The sequence below is a fragment of the Notamacropus eugenii genome, chromosome 5 (genome assembly GCF_028372415.1).
Source record: "Notamacropus eugenii isolate mMacEug1 chromosome 5, mMacEug1.pri_v2, whole genome shotgun sequence".
Lineage (NCBI taxonomy): Eukaryota > Metazoa > Chordata > Mammalia > Diprotodontia > Macropodidae > Notamacropus > Notamacropus eugenii.
The window spans coordinates 209,796,385-209,816,088 of NC_092876.1; the positions used below are offsets into that span (position 1 = coordinate 209,796,385).

Consider the following 19,704-nt stretch of genomic DNA (forward strand, 5'->3'; position numbering starts at 1 on the left):
TCAGGTCAATTTAACAAGTATTTATTGGGTACCTACTATGTGGTAGGCACTGTGCTAATCCTTGTGTCTACAAAGAAAGGGAAAAGCCATTCCTACACACGCACACACACACACACACACACACACACACACACACACATATATATAATTGGAGATAGTTTCAGAGATAAGATTCAAGAAGATGGGAAAGATTTCTTGTAGAAGATAGGACTTTAGCTGGTCTGGGAGGAAGATAAGAGAAGTCAGGAGCTGGACGTGAGGAGGGAGAGAATTTCAGGCATGAGGAACACACATTGAAAATGAAAGATGGAATGTCTTGTTCAGGGAACAGCAAGGAGGCCAGTGTTACTGGATTAGAGGAGAGTAAGAAGACTGGAAAGGCTAGATTGTGCCAGATTGTGAAGGGTTTTAAAAGGCAACAAGAAGATTTTACATTTGATCCTGGAGGAGTAGGGAGACGCTGGAATTGATTATATAAAGGGTAGTGTTTGTGACATAGTCAGACCTGCACTTTAGGAAGATCCTGTTGATAGCTGAGTGGAGGATGGACTGGAATGGGTAGAAACCTGAGGCAGAGAAGACAGCCAGAAGGTTATTTCAGTAGTCCAGGTGTGATACAAGGATGATGACTGGTGGCAGTGGCAGTGTAAAGAATTGTACTAATATTAGTGTGTTGCTTTGGATAAAATAGAATTTTATTTAATTATAACATATCTTCTTGACAGGCTCTTCAATTTCCAGTAATTTTTGTTAAAGTAACATAGTAATTAAGTTCTAGGTTTGATAATTATGAATCTAGAAAATGTGAAGTGGAAACCATGTCTGTTTGGTTTTTTTTTCCTTTTTCTTGGCAGCAAGAGGTAGAGATGAATAATTTTGGAATAGGGATTAGGGCAGAAGAGGTACATGACCTGTGGTATGAGCCAGAAGGTGGTGAGCAAATTGTAGTGTGCACTTGAATAACATTCAAACAGCTCTAGAAACTGGATTGGAGCTACGTTTGGACATCTGTAGTAAAAAGCTCAGACATGTCAAGGTTAAAGAAGTCTTATTTTTTCTTAAACTTTGTTTATTTCTTTGGTGAAAGGACTGTCAAAGGACTGAATGAATAGGAAATAATGTCAGGATTTTGATGGCACTAGAAATTTAGTCAGATGGATATCAGTAGAAATGAGCCTTAGAAACTAAGGAGATTCTTGAGGGCTTGTTTTTTTAAGAAGATGCGCTATGGTGGAGTGGACTGGATCCTGGACTTGGAGTACTTGGTTGTAATCCTGGCACTGCCAGTCATCAACTCTGTGGCCTTGGGCACTTTTCCTGGACCTCAGTTCCATTATCTGAAAGATGAAGGGTTTGAACTACATGAACTCTGTTAAGTCTCTTTCAGCTCCACCACTCAGTGTTAAGGAAACCAAATCTTGTTCTTGTTCGTGGCAAAACAGGCGATCCAAATAGCTGTAGAGTGGAAAGTGAAAGGACCTGGGCTGCAACCCCACCCCTGACATTTCCTATCTGTATGACCTCGGGTCTCGGTTTCCTCTTTTGTAAAAGGCAGGGTACATAACTTTACCTTGCCTTTGATTACCTCTACGTTGTCTGAATCTATGCTTCTCAGTGTGCATTACTTCTTTGGTAACTTTTACCTTCAAAAAGCCATATTCATCATCGTGGTGATAATTTTCTCATAATTCACATTTCTATACTTCAAGGTCACAAGGCAGTTTGCCCACACTATTTCATTTGATCCTCACAACAACTCTTTAAACGAAGTAGTTCCTACTTGCTCAAGGTCACCAAGTTGTAACTGGGGGAATTGGATCTTGAATCCAGGTTTTCTGACTGGTGATTCAGTGTTCTATCCACTTCAGCACATTCTTCCTCTCATGGAGCTGCTTGAAATCTACCATGCATACAAACTGCATGCCTAAATCCTTTTGTCTGAATTCCTACATGTGTACTGTTCAGCCACACAAGCATGTTATAGTGTTAAAAGGATGGGATTTGGAGTAAGAGGGCTTGGGTTCAAATCTCAGCTCTTCTTAATAGATGTGTAACTTTAGGTAGAACGCTCCATCTTCTTGTTCTCATCTGTAAAGTGAGGGGTTTGTACAGTTGGCGTTTAATAAATACTTAACTGCTTATTATCTTGAGGCACAATGAAAATCAGAGACTGAGGTTTGAAAGAAACTGAGTGTGAGATGTCTCATTTCTGCTATCTTCTTGCTTGTGGCTAATTGCAATCTTTATCTTGGGAAGGGTGTGAGGTGGGGTGATAGTGGAATGCCGTTGGTGTGGGTGGTAACAAGCTAAAAGCAAACGAAGATGGAGATGTGTAGGAGAGAGAAGCGTTGGCACTGGTCAGTATGAGGATGAATCATGAAAATTGTGTGATTCTGTAAAGGAGGAAATTGAAATACTGAGTGCTTTGGTCACTGGTTTCAAAGATCTTAACTTCTATTTACTTGAAGGAGAGAGATTTGATCTCTTTGACTTGAAATGAAAGAGACAGTGTTTCACAAAGTAGCCTTTCACTTCCTCATTGCTGATTGGAGAGATAAAGGTGGGGGGTGATAGCTAAAAATACTTATGGTTTTCAAGAGGTACTGGGGTGACTTGCTGAATAATGAAATAGAATGAAATAGAACTGACAGCTTCCCCACAGAAGAAAGCTAATTTCAATGTGAAGGTGTAAGTAGGCAGATTTTGTTTCTACTAATAGTTGTAGTAATAGTGGTAAAGATATGAGTACTAGAACACATTTACTTAGTTGTCTAAAGTCAAATGAAGAAGTCATTCTACCAAGTCACCCAGTCTGATGACCCTCCTAACAATGCAGCGAATGACTATGGGATCATTAGGTCAAGATAGAACTTCCCATTTGCATAGATGGTTTGGATAGCTCTCTTTCCACAGGGTGATTTGAAGGGTTCTTACAGACTTACACATCACATGATAGATACCTCCTTGATTTCCTACTGTTGTTGTTACGCCTTTGGTTTAAAGCTGTTATTAATATGCCAGTATAGTCTGTGTAATCTGGACAGTCTGTGCAGTGGTCCCAAGAGGAACTGGGCAACAAAAGTTTGGATTGACCAGTATAAAATACCGCATCACTAATGGAAAAATAACTCAGAAAACATTCATTTCCAATAATAGCACATCACCTTCCTGTATGAAAAAAAGCAAATACATACAGGAGATCCCTAATTTTCAAAGAGACAAAATTCCATTTACTTAGTTATTTAGAACTCAGAACATCCTGAAGACAGCATTACTAATGGTGGTTAGGCTTCCAGGCCAACCCACAAGAGTCTATTGTAATGCCACTGAAGCTTTTGAAGCCATGGTTACCTGGAATCACACCGTCCAGTGGCTTCAAGTATGCAAAGTGACTTCATGCTCTGAAATAAACAAAATTCTTTGATAAAGAAGCTGTCCCAACCACACAATAAGACCAAAAGACCTGAAGATTCTACCCAGAATTGTGACTGCTTAATCCCCTTACCAGGAGGAAAAGTGTCCCCAGAGCTGGGTAACAGTCAGTCCTTTTACAGAAACTGAGAAGTAATTTAGCACAGGAAAAGCAAGAAAAAAGAAGAGCAGTTCTGTAGCATAAATGGGGAGTAGCATAGGCAGACAGCATGTTGTTTTCTGGGCTTAAGTAGTAGTCTTCAGGGTCCCCATTATAACGTACTGAGTCTCCAGAACCTGGAGCTAATCGATGTTGGCATACTTACTGTAGCACCAGATTTAGAGAAAAGCTTTACATGTGGAGATTATCCTTTAGCTTTAAACTGCTAGGGAGTGCTAAATTTAGTGCCCCAAGTATAGTAAGCAATTAGCTCATCCCATACGAGGACATATGTTTTGTTTTTACCATAACTGTCTAGTTCTACCCAATACTTACGCATTTAAGTCACCTGAAATCCTTTTAAAAGTAGGAATATAAAGTACAAACAAATAATAATAATAGACCTTCAGTTAGCCAAATTTCTGGATAATTCAAAGAGATATATAAATATAGTAAAAGAAAAAGGATGGGGGGAGGGAATAACCCAAGAGGAACTTATTTCTGGAACTAAGCTCATGGAGAAATTTACCACCTGGTTCCTCTTATAGGGGTTTTTGGTAATGTAGTGGACATCTTTAAGTATGGTTTTGAAAAAATTATAAAGTGTTATTTGAATGTATGCTTCTTATATAAATACTCCCTTAAGGCTGAAGGCATAACATTCAATCAGTGCTCAGTTGAGGAATTTCTGTAGGGGGCTGGGTAATTTTTTTTCCTTTCTGGTGCTCTAACCTAATTAAGGTTATGGCTTAGAGAATTTGAGCAGTGGTTCTCAGACCTCTTGTTGGTCTCAGGACCTCTTTACCCTCTTAAAATTTTGGGGGAACCTCAAAGAATTTTTGTTCATGCAAGTTATAGCTATCAGTATTTTCTGTGTTAGAAATTAAAACTCAAAATTTTAAAAAATACTTATGAATTCATTTAAAATAGCAATAGGGCTATTATATATAAATTACATAATTTTATTAAAAATAACCATTTTCCAAAACAAAATTTATTGGGAAGAGTGGTATTGTTTTACATATTTTTGTGAATCTCTTTAATGTTTGGCTTAATAGAAGACAGCTGAATTCTCATATCTACTTCTGCATGCAATCTGTTGCAGTCTGTTATTTTGGTGGAAGTATAAAAGTGTAAAAGGCAAATAACATCCTATTATGATGATGAAAATAGTTTTGACTTTGTGGAGCCCTTAAAAGGGGTCTCAGAGACCCCCACAGGTCCTCAGACCAAATTTTGAAAACTTCTGCTCTAGAAGAACAACTGTGCCCATTAGATTAACTTTTTCGGTTATCAGATGGACAAAGCAAGCTTTTGGCAGGTGATAGATCTCACTCTTTTAATGACTTAGTTTTCTAGCAGTTCCCTCCCTTTTAGTGTAGATATTCTTAGTTGCTGGTTAAAATGAGAACCAAATGCTTTAGATGCTAGGCATGAGTAAACAGAGTTGTCATTTGGTTGTGAAATTTTAAAAGTATAGTATCCTTGCCCACAGGAAGAGGCAACCGGTTTCAGCACGGATACAGGCAGAATAAGAGGAGTGAGGAGGCCTTTTAGGTTTAATTTATATTTTCTTAACAAAAAAAATCTTTGAATCCTTTTAAATCCTTACGTTACACTTGGTTGAGTACTCCAAACCCACAACATAAAAGAGAAACCAGAAAAATTAAGGACATGCATCACCGACAGATCACCTGATCCACAAAGAAAACTTAGCACCATCTACGCGGAACATCTGATTCTAAGTACATCCTGGTTGGCTAATACAGACAATCTTGAGTTAGTTCACTATTGTGACCCAGGGTGGAGTTACTGTGTACAGTTCTGTCTGTTTGTTTAAATATTTTAAACATCTTCCAAGTACAACAATTTTCCTTTGGGTATAAATGCTACTGAACTGCTGGAACTATCTAACCAACGAGTTCAACTGCATCTTTAGACAACTTCTAATAATAACTGACGTTTTAACAGTACTAGCAAGTAACAAGCAAAGCATGTTACTGACATCTCCTTTGAACCACACAAAAAGCTCTACAAGGGAGGTACCACACACAAGCCTATAGAAGAAGCTGAGGTTGACTTGCCTAAAATTAAACAACTAGTGAGACCCAAAGGCAGAATTCGCATCTAGATCTTCCTGATTCGGAGTCCAACACTCTACATCCACTGGGCCATGCTGCTTCTCCTAGTCAGAAATAATAGACTTGTCTATATCTTCAAGGAGAATCTTTGTCTTCCTCTGCTGCAGAAGAGAAAAAATCATGCCTCCAATCATAAGAAAAGCTGAACTAAATTGTTAAGATGAAAATGAAAAGAGGGCATAGCCTTTTTTTTACCCCACCGTTTACACGTGGAGATTCCATCAGTCAGAAGATCTATCTGGTCAAGTTTGATTTAGTATTATTAGATTTCAAAGAAGCATTAATAAGTAGCCTGTGACTTATATTGAGATTCTGCACTTTGGTGCAGAGGTCATCCAGACTCCTGTCATTTTATAGAGTAGGAAACTGAGCCCCAGAGAAAGCCCAGGCTCACACAGGTAGTAAGTGACAGAGTGGGAATTTAAATTTAGGTTTTCTTACTTCAGATCCAGCATTTTCAGCACCCTATCTCCTTTCCTTCTTTCTTATGTATAGAACAAGCCCTGTATTGTGCAAATAATTCTTAACTGTTTTCTCAATGAAAACAGAAACTGATTATATAAATGATCAGTCATGGAATGGCTATGCCTCAAACCCAAATATTCTTCAGTCAAGATAATAATTTGCAGTTCTGCAATTTGAGGAAGGGGAAGGGAAAGTTGGCATATTATATTAAAAGGATGTCCAGCAAATTACCCAGTCTTTAATTAGGGGAAGAGTTACTTTTTAAAGATAACGTAGGTGGCATTTCTGTCTATCCTAGGGGAAAGTACATTTTAAAATTCTTTAAGGTAAATTGTCAAGAATTGCAGTACACCACACTAGATAGATTCAGTATTGTTCTATAAATCTGCTGGCAAGATATCTCTAATGGGATATTTAAAAAAGTTATCTGTTATTGGTCAGGTATTTTAGATTCCTTAGAGTTTACTGGCTTCCGTTTGGAAGGGCTCTGGGATCTGAACCATCCCAGGACTGTAGAATTGAGAGAAACAACTTCTCAGTAGTGGCAATTGCTTTAATATTCTTGCATCTTTGGAGACAGCTGGATACTAAGACTTATGCCTCCTACCTCACAGGGTCAGTGTGAGGAAAAGTGTTGTTATCATTAATAACGTATCCAGATCTATATTAATTACTGTCTATGATAGTTAATCCAAAGTAGGATTTATTTCCTTCCCATTTTCTTAAGAAATGAATTACTAAGGGCAGATTTTTTTGTCTTTGAACGATGTTAGGTAAATTTCACTTCTCGTGTTGTCTTGATAACTTTTCTAGGTGTTTTGTTTCTTGGCAGTCTTTATTAAGACTGAAGTCTTCGGGTCCATCTGCCCCAGTAAAGGGCCAGTCAAACCTACTGATTTTTAATATTCTTATATAGTTTTAAGGCAAACTCAAAAAAGTGACTTGAACAGAGTTACATAGTATCATTATCAGTTATTTAGATCTGACAAGATTAATGACATTATAAAGACTGCCATAATCCTCTCTCTCTAATCTTTCCAATGATGGATGTGATTGAACTCATAATAATTAATAAATTAAGGAGAAATGATCACTTTCATTATGGGTGTTTCAGTTGAACATTTCAGAGGAGGTAAGTCGTAAGGGGCAGTTAAATTGTTTATGCTGGTTTCTTGGACTTGTGACAATAAATGAATTTTACCAGCTATTTTCTTCTTTTTTAAAGTTGTTTTTAATAGAGAGGTTATATGTGGAAAAGTAGTCTTTCTGATCTAAATATTCTACAGATTAAAGCTTAGTGAAAATATTGTCTGACCTCATGTTCAAGTTTTTCCCTCACATTTTTGTGTCACTTGAATATTTAAATAATATGTTATATATAACAGTGTTATAAAGCTATCATGTCACATTGGTCTCAGATAAGTCAGGTATTGATCATATGAGGGAGTTGAGTTCCAATGAGGTGAATTATGTTCTCGTTTGATGGAAGGGATGAGTCTGAGAGGATAGTTCACCTTTACCTATATCAAGTGTACTTCATTGGGCAGATAAGCAAATGAAAGGCCTAAATAACTTTTGACTCTGGGGAGCTCATTTTTGAAAGCTAGGTCTTTTTAATTATTATTATATATTATATTATATATTACATTATTATATATTATATATAATGTTATATATTATATTATTATATATTATATATTAAAGCCATTTAGGAGGATTGAGAAATCAGGATCTATGTGTATTTGTTTCTCTGTCCTACCATACTTCAGTAAAATATTTAATCACTGTAATATTTTTAGAAGTTTTAGTGATGTTTTGTTTTTCTATTATAAATATTTACAAATGGAAGTTCATTTGTTGAGAGGTCTTGTAACAAAATAAAACAGTTAAATAAAGCCAGTACTACTGTGACCTTTTCTGAAAGTTGATGCAACATTTCACATCTGTAGTACCTCTTCTACCTCTATTAAAAAAATAATAAAAACTCATTTCCTTGCCTTCCTCCCATCCCATTGAAAAAATAGGAAAAACAAATTTCTTGCAACAGTTATGCAGGATTAAGCAAAACAGATGCCCTTAGTGGCAGTACACTATGCACATATACATGTATATACATGTGTGTATGCATATATATCTGTACGCAGGTATCTGCGTAGTCATGAAAAATTGGACATAACTGAAACAAACAACGTGTGTGTGCGTGCGTGTGTGTGAACTCTAAATCTATTACCTCTTTCTAATGAGTAGCATGTTTCATCATAAGCCATGTGGTTTTTTGAAATCATCTATTCCCTCATTTCTTACAGCCAAATAGAATTTCATCGTATTCTTATGGCACAACTTGTTCCTCCATTCCCCAATTGATGGATATCCCCTTAGTTTCCTGTTCAACATCACAAAAAAGAGCTGCTGTAAATATTTTTCTACATAAATGACCCATTCTTTTTTTCTTTGATCTCTTTTGGGTTGCCCATGCCAAATATTTTCTATACAGTTCCAAATTGCTTTCCAGAATGTTTGTACCCATTTACAGGCCTACCAGGCAGTTCTCAAAAGAAGAAATCCAAGCTCTTTGTAGCTATATGAAAAGATGCTCCAAATCATTAATTGGAAAAATGCAAATTAAAGCAATTATAATATTCCACCTCACACCTAGAGTGCCAAAGATGACAAAAAAGAAAAAGATAAATGTTGGAGGGGCTGTGGTTAAACAGGCACATTGATGTGTACTATTCGTGGACCTGTGAATAGGCACTCTAAGGTGTTATGAAGACCAGTGGTATCAAACTCAAGTAGAAATGGGACCCGTTAAACCTTATATAAAGATCCCCATGTGCTACATTATTTACTTAGAAAACTACACATTAACATTATCTGTGTTTTATTATATTTTGTTAAATATTTCCCAATTACATTTTAATTTGATTCCCCTGCACTCAGCAGTGTTGTGGGCTTCCTAATTTTGACAGTTCTGATCAAGACCATATTCAGACTGGAAGTCAAACTGGTGCAGTGGAAAGAGCTCGGATCTTATCATGTATTAAGTTACTTTTATGGATCTAATTGTAGGGTGACAGTATTGTGTAATAAAATGACCACTTAACTGGAAATCCAGGCTCCTAAGTTCTAGCCTTGACTGCCATTAGCCAGCAGAAATTCTGGCTTTCATTACTTCATATCTGTGGGCCTCAACTTCCTCATTTTGAAACAAGAGAGTTGTGCTAGGTGATTACTTGTACCTCTAAAATCCTAGATTACTATGGTGTCAAAGAAGATGCATCCATTTGTTTTTGACACCAGGGGATTATGTGTTTCTGTGATTACTGTGTGACTAACACTTCTGGAATCAGTCCAGCCTCGCTCATCTGGACTAGGAAGCAACATAACAGTCCAGCATCTTATGGTGGGGAAATTTATGAGCTTCTTTGTCTGTTCTATCTGAGGAAGAAGAGGGATTGAAAAAAGGGAGCCAGACTGATTTTGATCTCTACTGGTTAGAGCAAGATGATAGACAACCTGGAAGGCAGGGCCATTCACTGGGAAGAAAATTAGACCCTGAGGTGGGATAATTGGCATTATTGGATTACAGCAGTGTCACTAGATCAGATTCCAGAGAGATGGGGCAGGATTACCAATTGACTGTGTCCTCCGGGGAAAACTATAGAGGAGGAGAGATTTAGAATTTCTGGTGGTAAGATCATAAGTCTGAAAAACTTGTTTTCATAGAGAACAAGAGTGTAAAAGATTACCCTTGGACCTTTGTCAGTTTGTCTTGAAGTATTTGAACTTTTGTGGGGTTTTTTTGTTAACATTAACACTTTGTGAGAATTTGGTGAGTGAGGAAAAGAAAATTATGAAGTTGAGTCATGTATATTGGTATTATCTTCACACTGGTAAATTATTTATCACTACCCTTAGTTTCTGGTAAGAAAGTTGCCATATTCTGGTTGAGGTGATGGTTCTAGATAATTTTTAGGGTTAGCCATAAAGTGGTCACAATCCTGATGGACAATGGAGACAAATTTTCAAATTCTATATAAATTGTAGCATTCTCTCTCATTTACTGCCTCTGGGCTATCTCATTCTTGCACCTGCAAAAAAGAGAAAAAAAAAAAGGACATTGTTCAACACTTAGAATGAGCAAAATACAGTGCTAGATGCCATTGAGAATTCAAAGATGGCCAAGATTTGTCCATGCTCTCAAGCAGCCTATGATCTAGAAGGGGATCTAAGGCATTTTCTGGTTATGAGTAATACATGGCAGAAATATACAATTACTTTTACAAACATTCATTAAGCAGTTACTGTTAACAAAGTCTTAATCAAATTTAGAAGAGGAAGGAAGGATAAATTCTGGATTAAGAGCTAAGGGGAGTGGTTTAGCTTTGCTCTGAGGGATGAGTGGGTAGAGATGGGTAGAAACTGAATTCCAGTTAAAAAAATGCAACACCAACCAATATTGGAGGCAGAAAGTCAGGTGTGTTCAAGGAATGGCAGGTCGTCTAGCTTGGCCATATCTTAGAGTAGATTTGAATAGTATCTTAGAGTAGATTTCAATAATGAAGTAGTAGGTAAACTGAAGCCTGCTTGGAGAAAACCTTGAATGCTTGACTAAGCATTCAATTAGACAATAGGAATTATTGAAGGCTTTTGATCAGGGGAAAAACATCATGAGGGACTCTGCTTTAGGAAGATTAAACACATAGTATTAGAGGGTGTGGGTGGAGATTAAGGAATGTGAAAGCCCAGAGAAGGAAAAATGGGGAGAAGTATGTGTGTAGTTAAGAGTTAAATGATCACAAAAAGAGGAGTACAATGAAGACATCCAGTGGATGGTCATTTAGCTTGGTCAGAGCATAAAGTCTTATAAAGTTGTAGATTCTATGCTTTCAAGGACCATATATTATGTTCATAGTGTCTAGAGCAGGAGTTTTTATCATGGACCTTTCAGATTGTTTGGAATAATGTTTATAAATCTATAAATAAAGTACAGAAGATCACAGAAGAAAACAATTCTATTGAAATATAGTTAGCAAAATTTTAGCAGTTCAGGGACTGGACTCTAGGCTAAGAACCCCTGATCTGGAACTAGAAAGGAGTCTTATGGACTTATCAAGTCCACCCTCATTTTACAGATGAGAAAACTAAGGCCCAGAAAGACCAAGCAAGAGAGCTTTTTCTGTATTTGGTCAGAGTCCATAGTTCTGGTATTATCTGATTATTTTGAAAATATGTGAGAGTTTATGAATGAATCTTTGGAAATCTATCATTGCCATTAGAAAAAATCAGTCTAAATGATTGAGGGTGAAGAGGTGGGAGGTGACTTCGGGGTTATTGTATAAAAGCAGCTTTTATGTATATTTCTCTAAGTATGTAAACTGATTCCCAATGTCAGCCGACCTCATCAATGAAGCAGAGAATAGTAGCTGTTTCTCTTGGCATTCATTCTAAGGGAAATATTTTCATTTGTATTCTAGTTCGCCAATAATTTTATGATCTCTCAGGGATGTGGATACTTTCACCAAATGACGTTCTGCTTGTACAGCTCTTAGCGATGTTCTCCCATAGATCCACCACAGGGGTCCACCCAACATACTGAGAACTTTCCTTTCATTCTCATGAAATTGTGTGAATTTCAGTAGAGCTTGTCCATCAATTGGATGTTGCCCTTCAGTTATCCATTGCTCTTCCTTTATGACCAGTCTGTATATTTTATTTAATACCAAAATTTCATTTGTGTGGGAGATAAAATACTTTAATTTTCTTAGTGTCACTTTTTAAAATATTCCTTCTTAAATGTCACTTAATTTTTTATTGCTATTGCTTACTGAAGGGAGCTGGGCCACCGAATTTTTCGGGGGGATTGCCTTTCTGTAAGGCTGTGTTATGTTCACACAAAACGGGAATGATACCATTACCATGACAAGGGGTGACATTCTAATGACCAGTGGCAAAAACTGACCATTTAAAAGAAGGAACTTTTCATTTCCATTGTATGAAACATCTGGCTCTTTCTTCAAGCCAATACTCCTTAAATGTCCTAATGTGGAATTTTTGGATTTGTCTCTAGTTGAGGCCACTTGATGGTTAAATGGCTCCTCGTGGGGGAGAGTGTGCTTTGGGCAAACTCAGTTGCCAGGAATTCAAAGAAAAAAAATTAAACAACCACAATCATGTTATTTTGGTCTGCACTTCTGACCTTTTAGTCTGTTGTGGTATCTGAAGCATGTTTTCCCTTTCTTTACAGAATGCAATGAACCTACCTCCTGACAAAGCCAGATTGCTTCGCCAATATGACAACGAGAAGAAATGGGAGCTAATTTGTGATCAGGTAAGGAACCGCTCACTTGTTTTGTCGGAAAGGAAAAGGGAAAAGGCAGATATCTTCATTGTACATGAGTGATACATCAGAGAAAGTATGGATTCTTGGTGTGTTGGGATGTTTTGTTCTTTCCTTGGGCTTGACTTGTGAAAATAACATTTCTTTGTGGCTTTGGTTTTTCCTTTATTATGGAAAATTTTCTAGATGTTTTTACTTGTTATAACTTACTTCCTGGGTAACCTGAGCTAGTGGTTATGTCAGCTTTTGTGCAACTACTCTGCTATTCAGTCTCCCCATCTGTGAAATGAGAAGCAGTGGACAGGTTACTCTTCTGAGGGCTCTTACTGTTCCAACAGTGAGTCTGTGGTTCTATATACCAACAGAGCAGTTGATGCTGTATCAAGACTAAGTCTTTACCACCATTATTTCTTCATTGAAAAGGGTTTTCTCATTGAAAAACACAAAGTCAATTTTTGGTACTTGTTTGTATCACTGGTCAGTTGTTGAATTGTTAAAAGCTTTCTGAAGGAAATTGCCTTACCCCATCAACCTGCAGAGGAAAGAAACACTCTACCTCTGTTTAGTTGTGTTACTTGAAGGATATACACAAGTCATGCACACTGCCAGACAAATTCTCTGGGGAACAAAATGATAGCCTGTGAAAGCTCCTTAGATCAATTTCCTGTGTTTTTCTTTGGAGGTTTGAATGCCAAAGGGTTGTAAAAAAAATGAAAAAGATTTGATGTTTCATGAATGGGAATCATGCATTCTCTGGTGCAGAGAGACTTAAAACTCTTAAATATTTTGAATTCATATAGGACTCTTCCTCTGTGGAGGCCATGCATGCGTGTGTGCGTGTGCGTGTACATACATCCCCATCTTTCAATCAGCTTCAGTTTGCTTAGCATGCCGAGGTAAAATATAAATATTTTGAGGATATGCTTGTTTGTTTGTTTCTGTATCACCAGTAGTTAGCACAATAAATGTTTGCTCAATTGACTTTCCATAGTATGTAATCCTGTAGTGATAGTGTGTTATAGTGGATAGAGAGCTGGCCTTAGAATCAGGAAAAATTAGGTTCAAGTACCATCTCTGATACAAATAGGCTGTGTGACCCTGGACAAGTCATTCAACCTCATAGTGTGCCTGACAGCTCTTCACACTGTTGGAATCACAGATTCTGGCCAAAATAAAAACATGCTTCTTTAGTAAGAAACAGACTTATTATACACCCACTTTGTTGGAAAGGATGAAGAAGTAGGAAAAAAATGAGTATGCATTCAGTCCTTGCCTTTGAGAGACTTTATAATTATTCATCCAATCAGCAGGCACTAATTAAGTGCCTACTATGTGCTAGGCACTGTGCTTAATTTTGAGGATGCAAAAGGAAAGATGACACACTCCTTCCCGTCAATGATCTTATATCCTATTGGGGGAGACGTAACACATGTGTCATAGGCTACATAAATGTTATTTATGTCTTAAGAATGAGCATTTTTTCAGCAGAAAAAAGCAAAGTCGTAAAAATGGTAGGGGGAGTAAGGGAAATATAACAGTGATTAAAAGAGGAAAGGTGAGGGCATCGAGGGATAGAGTTAAGTGAAAATGGTTTAATTTGGTTCATTATTTAAATCCTGGCATCTAGCTCTTCATCTATTCTGTTCTCCGAATTTATGTGCTACTTCATGGCATTTATCTTAGTTAGGTGGTTATAGTGTTGAGTGAGGTGATGCGGTGGATGGAGTACCAGACTGGAGTCAAGAAGGCCTGAGTTCAAATAATTTGTTAGACTCTAGCTTTGTGACTTTGACCGTGTCACTTAGTCAGGGTTTGCATCAGTTTTCTCACCTGTAAAATGAGAAAATAATCGTGTCTACCACTGAGGGTTACTGTAAGGCTAAAATGAGATCGTGTTTGTAAAGCACTTTATAAACTTTTAGGTGCTATATAAATGCTAGCCATCATCCTGATGCTCTGAATTATTTTTGTTTCTCATTCAAAATTATAAGTCTTTTTAGGTAAGAGACCATCTTTCTCACCTTTATGGCCACCAGGACCTAGCAGGCAATACATTCTTAGTAACTGAATGAAAGATGTTAGTGAATGATGGCCAGTGCCGCAAGAGCCTGTACCGTGATGCTACACTGGAGAAGATGCTGAACCAGCAGTTTCAGTTTTTATTTCTGTATTGTCATTTTGTCTCCCACAAAGAATCAGGAGAAAGAACTTTTCATACATGACTGAATTCCTCAGATTGACCCTGGGACGAGGTTAGCCTAATACATATGGAAATTATCGTACCTTGAATGAGTAGGTATTTAAATGGTTATTGTTGTTTATTCATTTTCCATTGTATCTAGGTCTTCATGATTGCTTTGGGGTTTCCTTGGCAAAGATACTAGAGTGGTTTGCCATTTCCTTCTCCAGCTCATTACAGATGAGGAACTGAAGCAAACAGGGTCAAGCTACTTGCCCAGGGTCACACAGCTAGTAAGTGTCTGAGGTCATATTTGAACTCAGGTCTTCCTGACTTCAGGCCCCTCTCTCCATCCTCTGTACCACCTAGCTGCCTATTTAAATGGTTACTGAACTATTAATGAGGAGCAAACAAAGCTAAAAAGTATAAACATAAGCATTCAGGACCTATAAAACTTTACAGCAAATAGCACATTTTGTTACCTTTTCTCTTGGGAGAAAAACTAGACCCATGCTTTTTTGACTTTAATATATGTCATTTTGGTGAGGAATCCTGTATTGATTCTCTTGAGCATTTGGTTTATTTACTTGGCAGATAATGAAATTAAATTCAAATATAATTTGTAGAGTGCACATTATATGCAAGGTACACGTAAACAAAATACGACATTTTGTTAAAGGAGAAGTTATTTTCAATCAAAACTGTAATCTGAGAGCAGAAGTGAATCCAGTGTACCCACATTATTTGAATGCTTTAGAAATGGGGTAAATGAATTGCAGTGAACAGAGAGAGAGACAGACAGACAGACAGACAGAGAGAAAGAGAGAAAGAGAGAGAGACACTCAATAGATAAGGAATAGCAAAATCAAAAGTTTTAATGTAGATATGATACATTATGAAACTAACAGTCCCTAATTTCAGTTTAATCTCTCTGATAATGAACTTTCAGTAGAAATACTTTTTTCTCCTGTCCATTTGATGCATAAAATAACTGCCTTGCTGCTAATTGACATCCTTTGAGCTTTCCCAGTCATTTAAGGATCATAGACTTAGAATTGGAAAGGAACATAAAAAACAGCTAGTCGGACCCCATCTCCTCATTTTGCAGATTATAAGAGACTGTACTGAATTGTGAAACCAGGATCTTTAATGCCAAATTCTAACCATTCTCCTATTATACACCATGCTGCCTCCTCTCTGAGACCTTATAATTGAGTTGGAGAAAGTAAGACATAAACTTTACAAAAGCATTCTTCTTTTTTTTTTTTTTTAAGGGAGACAGAGAAGTGGATTTGAGATGTCAATAACTTCTAATTATGAACTACCTATGCAGATCAGTGAATGCTCTGCAATTTATGGTATTTATAGTACAGCGGCCTTGGGGGCACTGAGAAACTGAGTGACTTGTCTAGGGTCCACATAGCCATTTTATGTTAGATCTCAAACCTGAACCTCTGACCTCTAAGGTGTTTCTGATTTAGCACCACTATCTTCCACACTCTGCTGCCTTTCTACCATGTAGGCAATTTATGTAACAATGAATGGTGTTAAATGTCAACATGAGTGGTACATGTAATATAAGGCATATTAGATAAGGTTGGACTTGAGCTGTTGGATTTGGATAGAGTTCAAGTTTGTGTGGGGGAGAGGAAAAAAAAACAGAAAGTATCTGTTCCTAAATATCTGAAAAAATTAATTAAATACATGCTCTTCTGTAAGTGAAAAGACACCCAGATTTCACTTCAGGAGAATGGCATTTAATCTACTTTGTGTCATTTTTGAATTTTTCACTTTTCAAAAAATTACAGACATGTAAATCATGTTGGCAGATGCCTAACACTATTCGTTAATGCTTCTAGTAGATTCTGAATCAGTGTTTTAAGAGTAAACTATCTAATATTTCAGTGGGCTTGGTGACTCAGATTTCTTAGCTCTTCAGTGAGTGGTTTGGTCAGCATACAATCACTTGACTTTTCATTCTTTTCCCATACTGCTGTGTCATCTCCAGACTTGAGCAGAACACATTAAAAAAGAATGCCTTTTCTTTCACTCTCTCATCAGCAGCCTTGTTGACACGAAGCATCGCTTGAGCAATTTTTCCTAGTTCGGGGACTGCTGTTCCAGTCTCCTATCATCTGACAGTGATTACTGGTGCTCAGTCACAATGAAAACATATGCTGTGGGCTTCTGCTTTTGTGCTTTCATTCTCTATAATCTCTTTGTTGTGGTGGCCTGGGCAGGTACTTGATGTGTTGTTTTCTGCTTTCTATACCTTACTTTAGTTTATATCTGTAATAATACCATCCTGTAACTAACATCATTTAGCACATTCTGTTCTGTTAATTCAGTCTAGTTCAGTTCAGTCCAACGACATTTACTAAGCACCTCCTATGTGTATGGTGCTCTTCTAGAAAGTGAAGATAGAAAGAGAAAAATGGCACAATCCTTGCCAGCAAGGAGTCTCTGGTCTGAATGTCTGTTTCTCTTTTTATTTAAGTGGAAAGGGGTACACCTAATAAGTCTGATGCAAGGTAGAGTGTGGTAGTGGGTACAGATCCAGGCACAATACTCTAAGAATATTTGAGAGCAGGGGCAGCCATAGAGGTGGTGCCACAGCTAGAGCACTGGCCTTGAAGTCAGGAGCATCTGAGTTCAAATATGGTCTCAGAAACTTATTGTTAGTGTGTGTGTGTCTATGTATGTATATTTACACACATATATGTATGTGTATGTATGTATGTATGCCTGTGTGTATATATATATAAACTGTTAAATAACCCTGGGCAAGTCACTTAACCCCAATTGCCTCAAAAAAAAAAAGAAAAGAAAATTTGAGAGCAGAGAGATCACTTTTATCTGAGAAGGGAAAGGAAGGTTCATTAAAGAGAAAACACATCATTCAGACCTTGCAGGAAGAGAATTTCAACAGAATTAGATGTGGAAGGGGAAGTACATTCCAGACATGTGAGGGGGAGAAAGAGAGGGAGACAGAGACAGAGAGACAGAGGAAGAAGGAAGCAGAATAAGGAAGAAGGAGGAGGAGGCAGAGGCCAGCACAAATGCATGGAGGTGGCGTCTTCAGAAAAAAAAATCAGGCAACAGCTAGTAGTCCAGTTTGCCTGGAATGTAAAGTATGTGAGAAGATCTAGAGAAATAAAGCTGGAAAGACAGATTGGAGCCAGATTACAGAAAGCTGGAGGAGTCTATATTTTTTGTCTTAGAGGCAATAGGGAACCACTGAAGGTTTTTGAGTAGGAAATGGGCATTTTCAGGCCTGTGCTTTTGGGAGCTTAACTTGTCCATTTAAAGTAGAGTCAGTCAAAATTGAAATTAGAATGAGGATTTAGTCAGTTTCTCCTATCCATTTATTTTCTTTATTTGGTTTTGAATGGGATTTGAACTCCCAGTTGCTACGGGAGAAGCAGCATAGTGTACTGAATAGAGTGCTGGATTTAGAACCATGAATAATTGGGTTCAAATCCTGCCTCAGATACTTATTAGCTGTGTCAGCTTGGGAAATAACAACTCATCTGGGCCTTATTTTCCTGATCTGTGAAATGAGGGGGTTGAACTGGATGACTTCTAAATTCCCTTTTAGTTCTAAATCTATGGTCCTTTGATATACATATGAATATCAGGGGGGAGTGCCAGGGGTATGGCTTTTGGCATATTTTTTTAAGTGAGAATTAAAGGTGTTTTATCAATGTTGTCCTTGTAATTCTGCGTAGAAATGCTAATTCAGATTCTGTGAGATGTGTGGATAACCTCCTAAGACACAAAGGTCCTAATAGGTGGAAAAAACCTCTTAATTAATGTAGCTATTTATTAAATGTGTGTTTACCTGTATGCATTTCTACGGCAAGTGGTATTGATTCATTTACATTCCCTAGAGTGAAGATGGTACTTGGAGTTAAGCAAATACATCCTCATACATATAATAAGAAGTGACCATAGAAACCACAAACCCTAGATATACTATGAAATGAATCTTGAAAGTCATAGTTTAACAGACCCTACAACACAGTTGTATGAAGAATTGATAAATGCTAGTATCTTTGTGACTTAAGACAATATAAACATCTACCTTTGGGACCTGATCCTCATCAAATCTTCTGACAGCACGTGTGTCTATAAGAATGTAAAGATTTATATGTTTTCAGTGAGGAAGTCTGAGGCATAGTTGTGAATATTAGACGATGGGACAAGGCTACGTTCTTCATCTTCATCAACAGGAGCAAATTGATTTCATATATACTATGTGTAGGATTCTTTATTAGGCGCAAGGATTTCCAAGAATTCCATCATGGTAGTCCATTTGACAAGACACTCTAGGCACCCCTTGGCCTAAAGATGCAATACATTCAATCTAATAAAGCATTCATCAAATCTTATGTGCAAAGCATTGTTCTAGGCACTATGAATACAAAGTTTTAAAATGTGATAGGCCCTGCCTGTTAGGGACTCGTCATTCTACTGGATTCCTAGCAAGAAGGAATATTTCCATCTCTGCCTTTTCTCTAGATCTCCTTTTCCCAATCCTTGATTTTTAGACCTTAGAATTATACAAGTTATCTCCTCTTTAAGGGTCACATGAATCCCAGAAAAGCTCCATTTATCTTAATAGCTTAGCCTTCTTGTTATATCCACATAGCCTTTTATGTGACATCTACGCATAATGGAATTCATCAGGTCAGAACTTGTAAAACAATCAATCACCTTTTCTTTCTCATGCATTTGTATACATTATCTCCTTTGTACTGATCTATATCTTTACATCAAATTGTAAACTCCTAGTGGTTTGGCCATGTCTTCTTGGGTTAATTTTGAGTAATACTCTGAATCCTGGTGCTGTTTATTTGGTTATAGTTCTCCCTGAAATGAGGTAGGAAAGGGGAGAGAGGGAGAGAGAGGGAGAGAGAGAGAGAGACAGAGAGAGAGAGAGAGAGACAGAGAGAGAGAGAGAGAGAGAGAGAGAGAGACAGACAGAGACAGAGACAGAGACAGAGAG

At 37.4% G+C, this 19,704-nt stretch overlaps 1 protein-coding gene across 4 annotated transcripts in view; it reads left to right on the forward strand.

Annotated features, from left to right (window-relative positions):
* Positions 1-19,704, forward strand: part of FMNL2 (formin like 2) — a 366,690-nt gene that overhangs the window by 197,513 nt on the left and 149,473 nt on the right. For all 4 annotated transcript variants that reach the window (XM_072611975.1, XM_072611974.1, XM_072611973.1 and 1 more), the window contains exon 2: positions 12,425-12,508. In XM_072611975.1, coding sequence (XP_072468076.1) covers positions 12,425-12,508 — 84 coding nt within the window. The remainder of the gene's footprint in view (positions 1-12,424; positions 12,509-19,704) is intronic.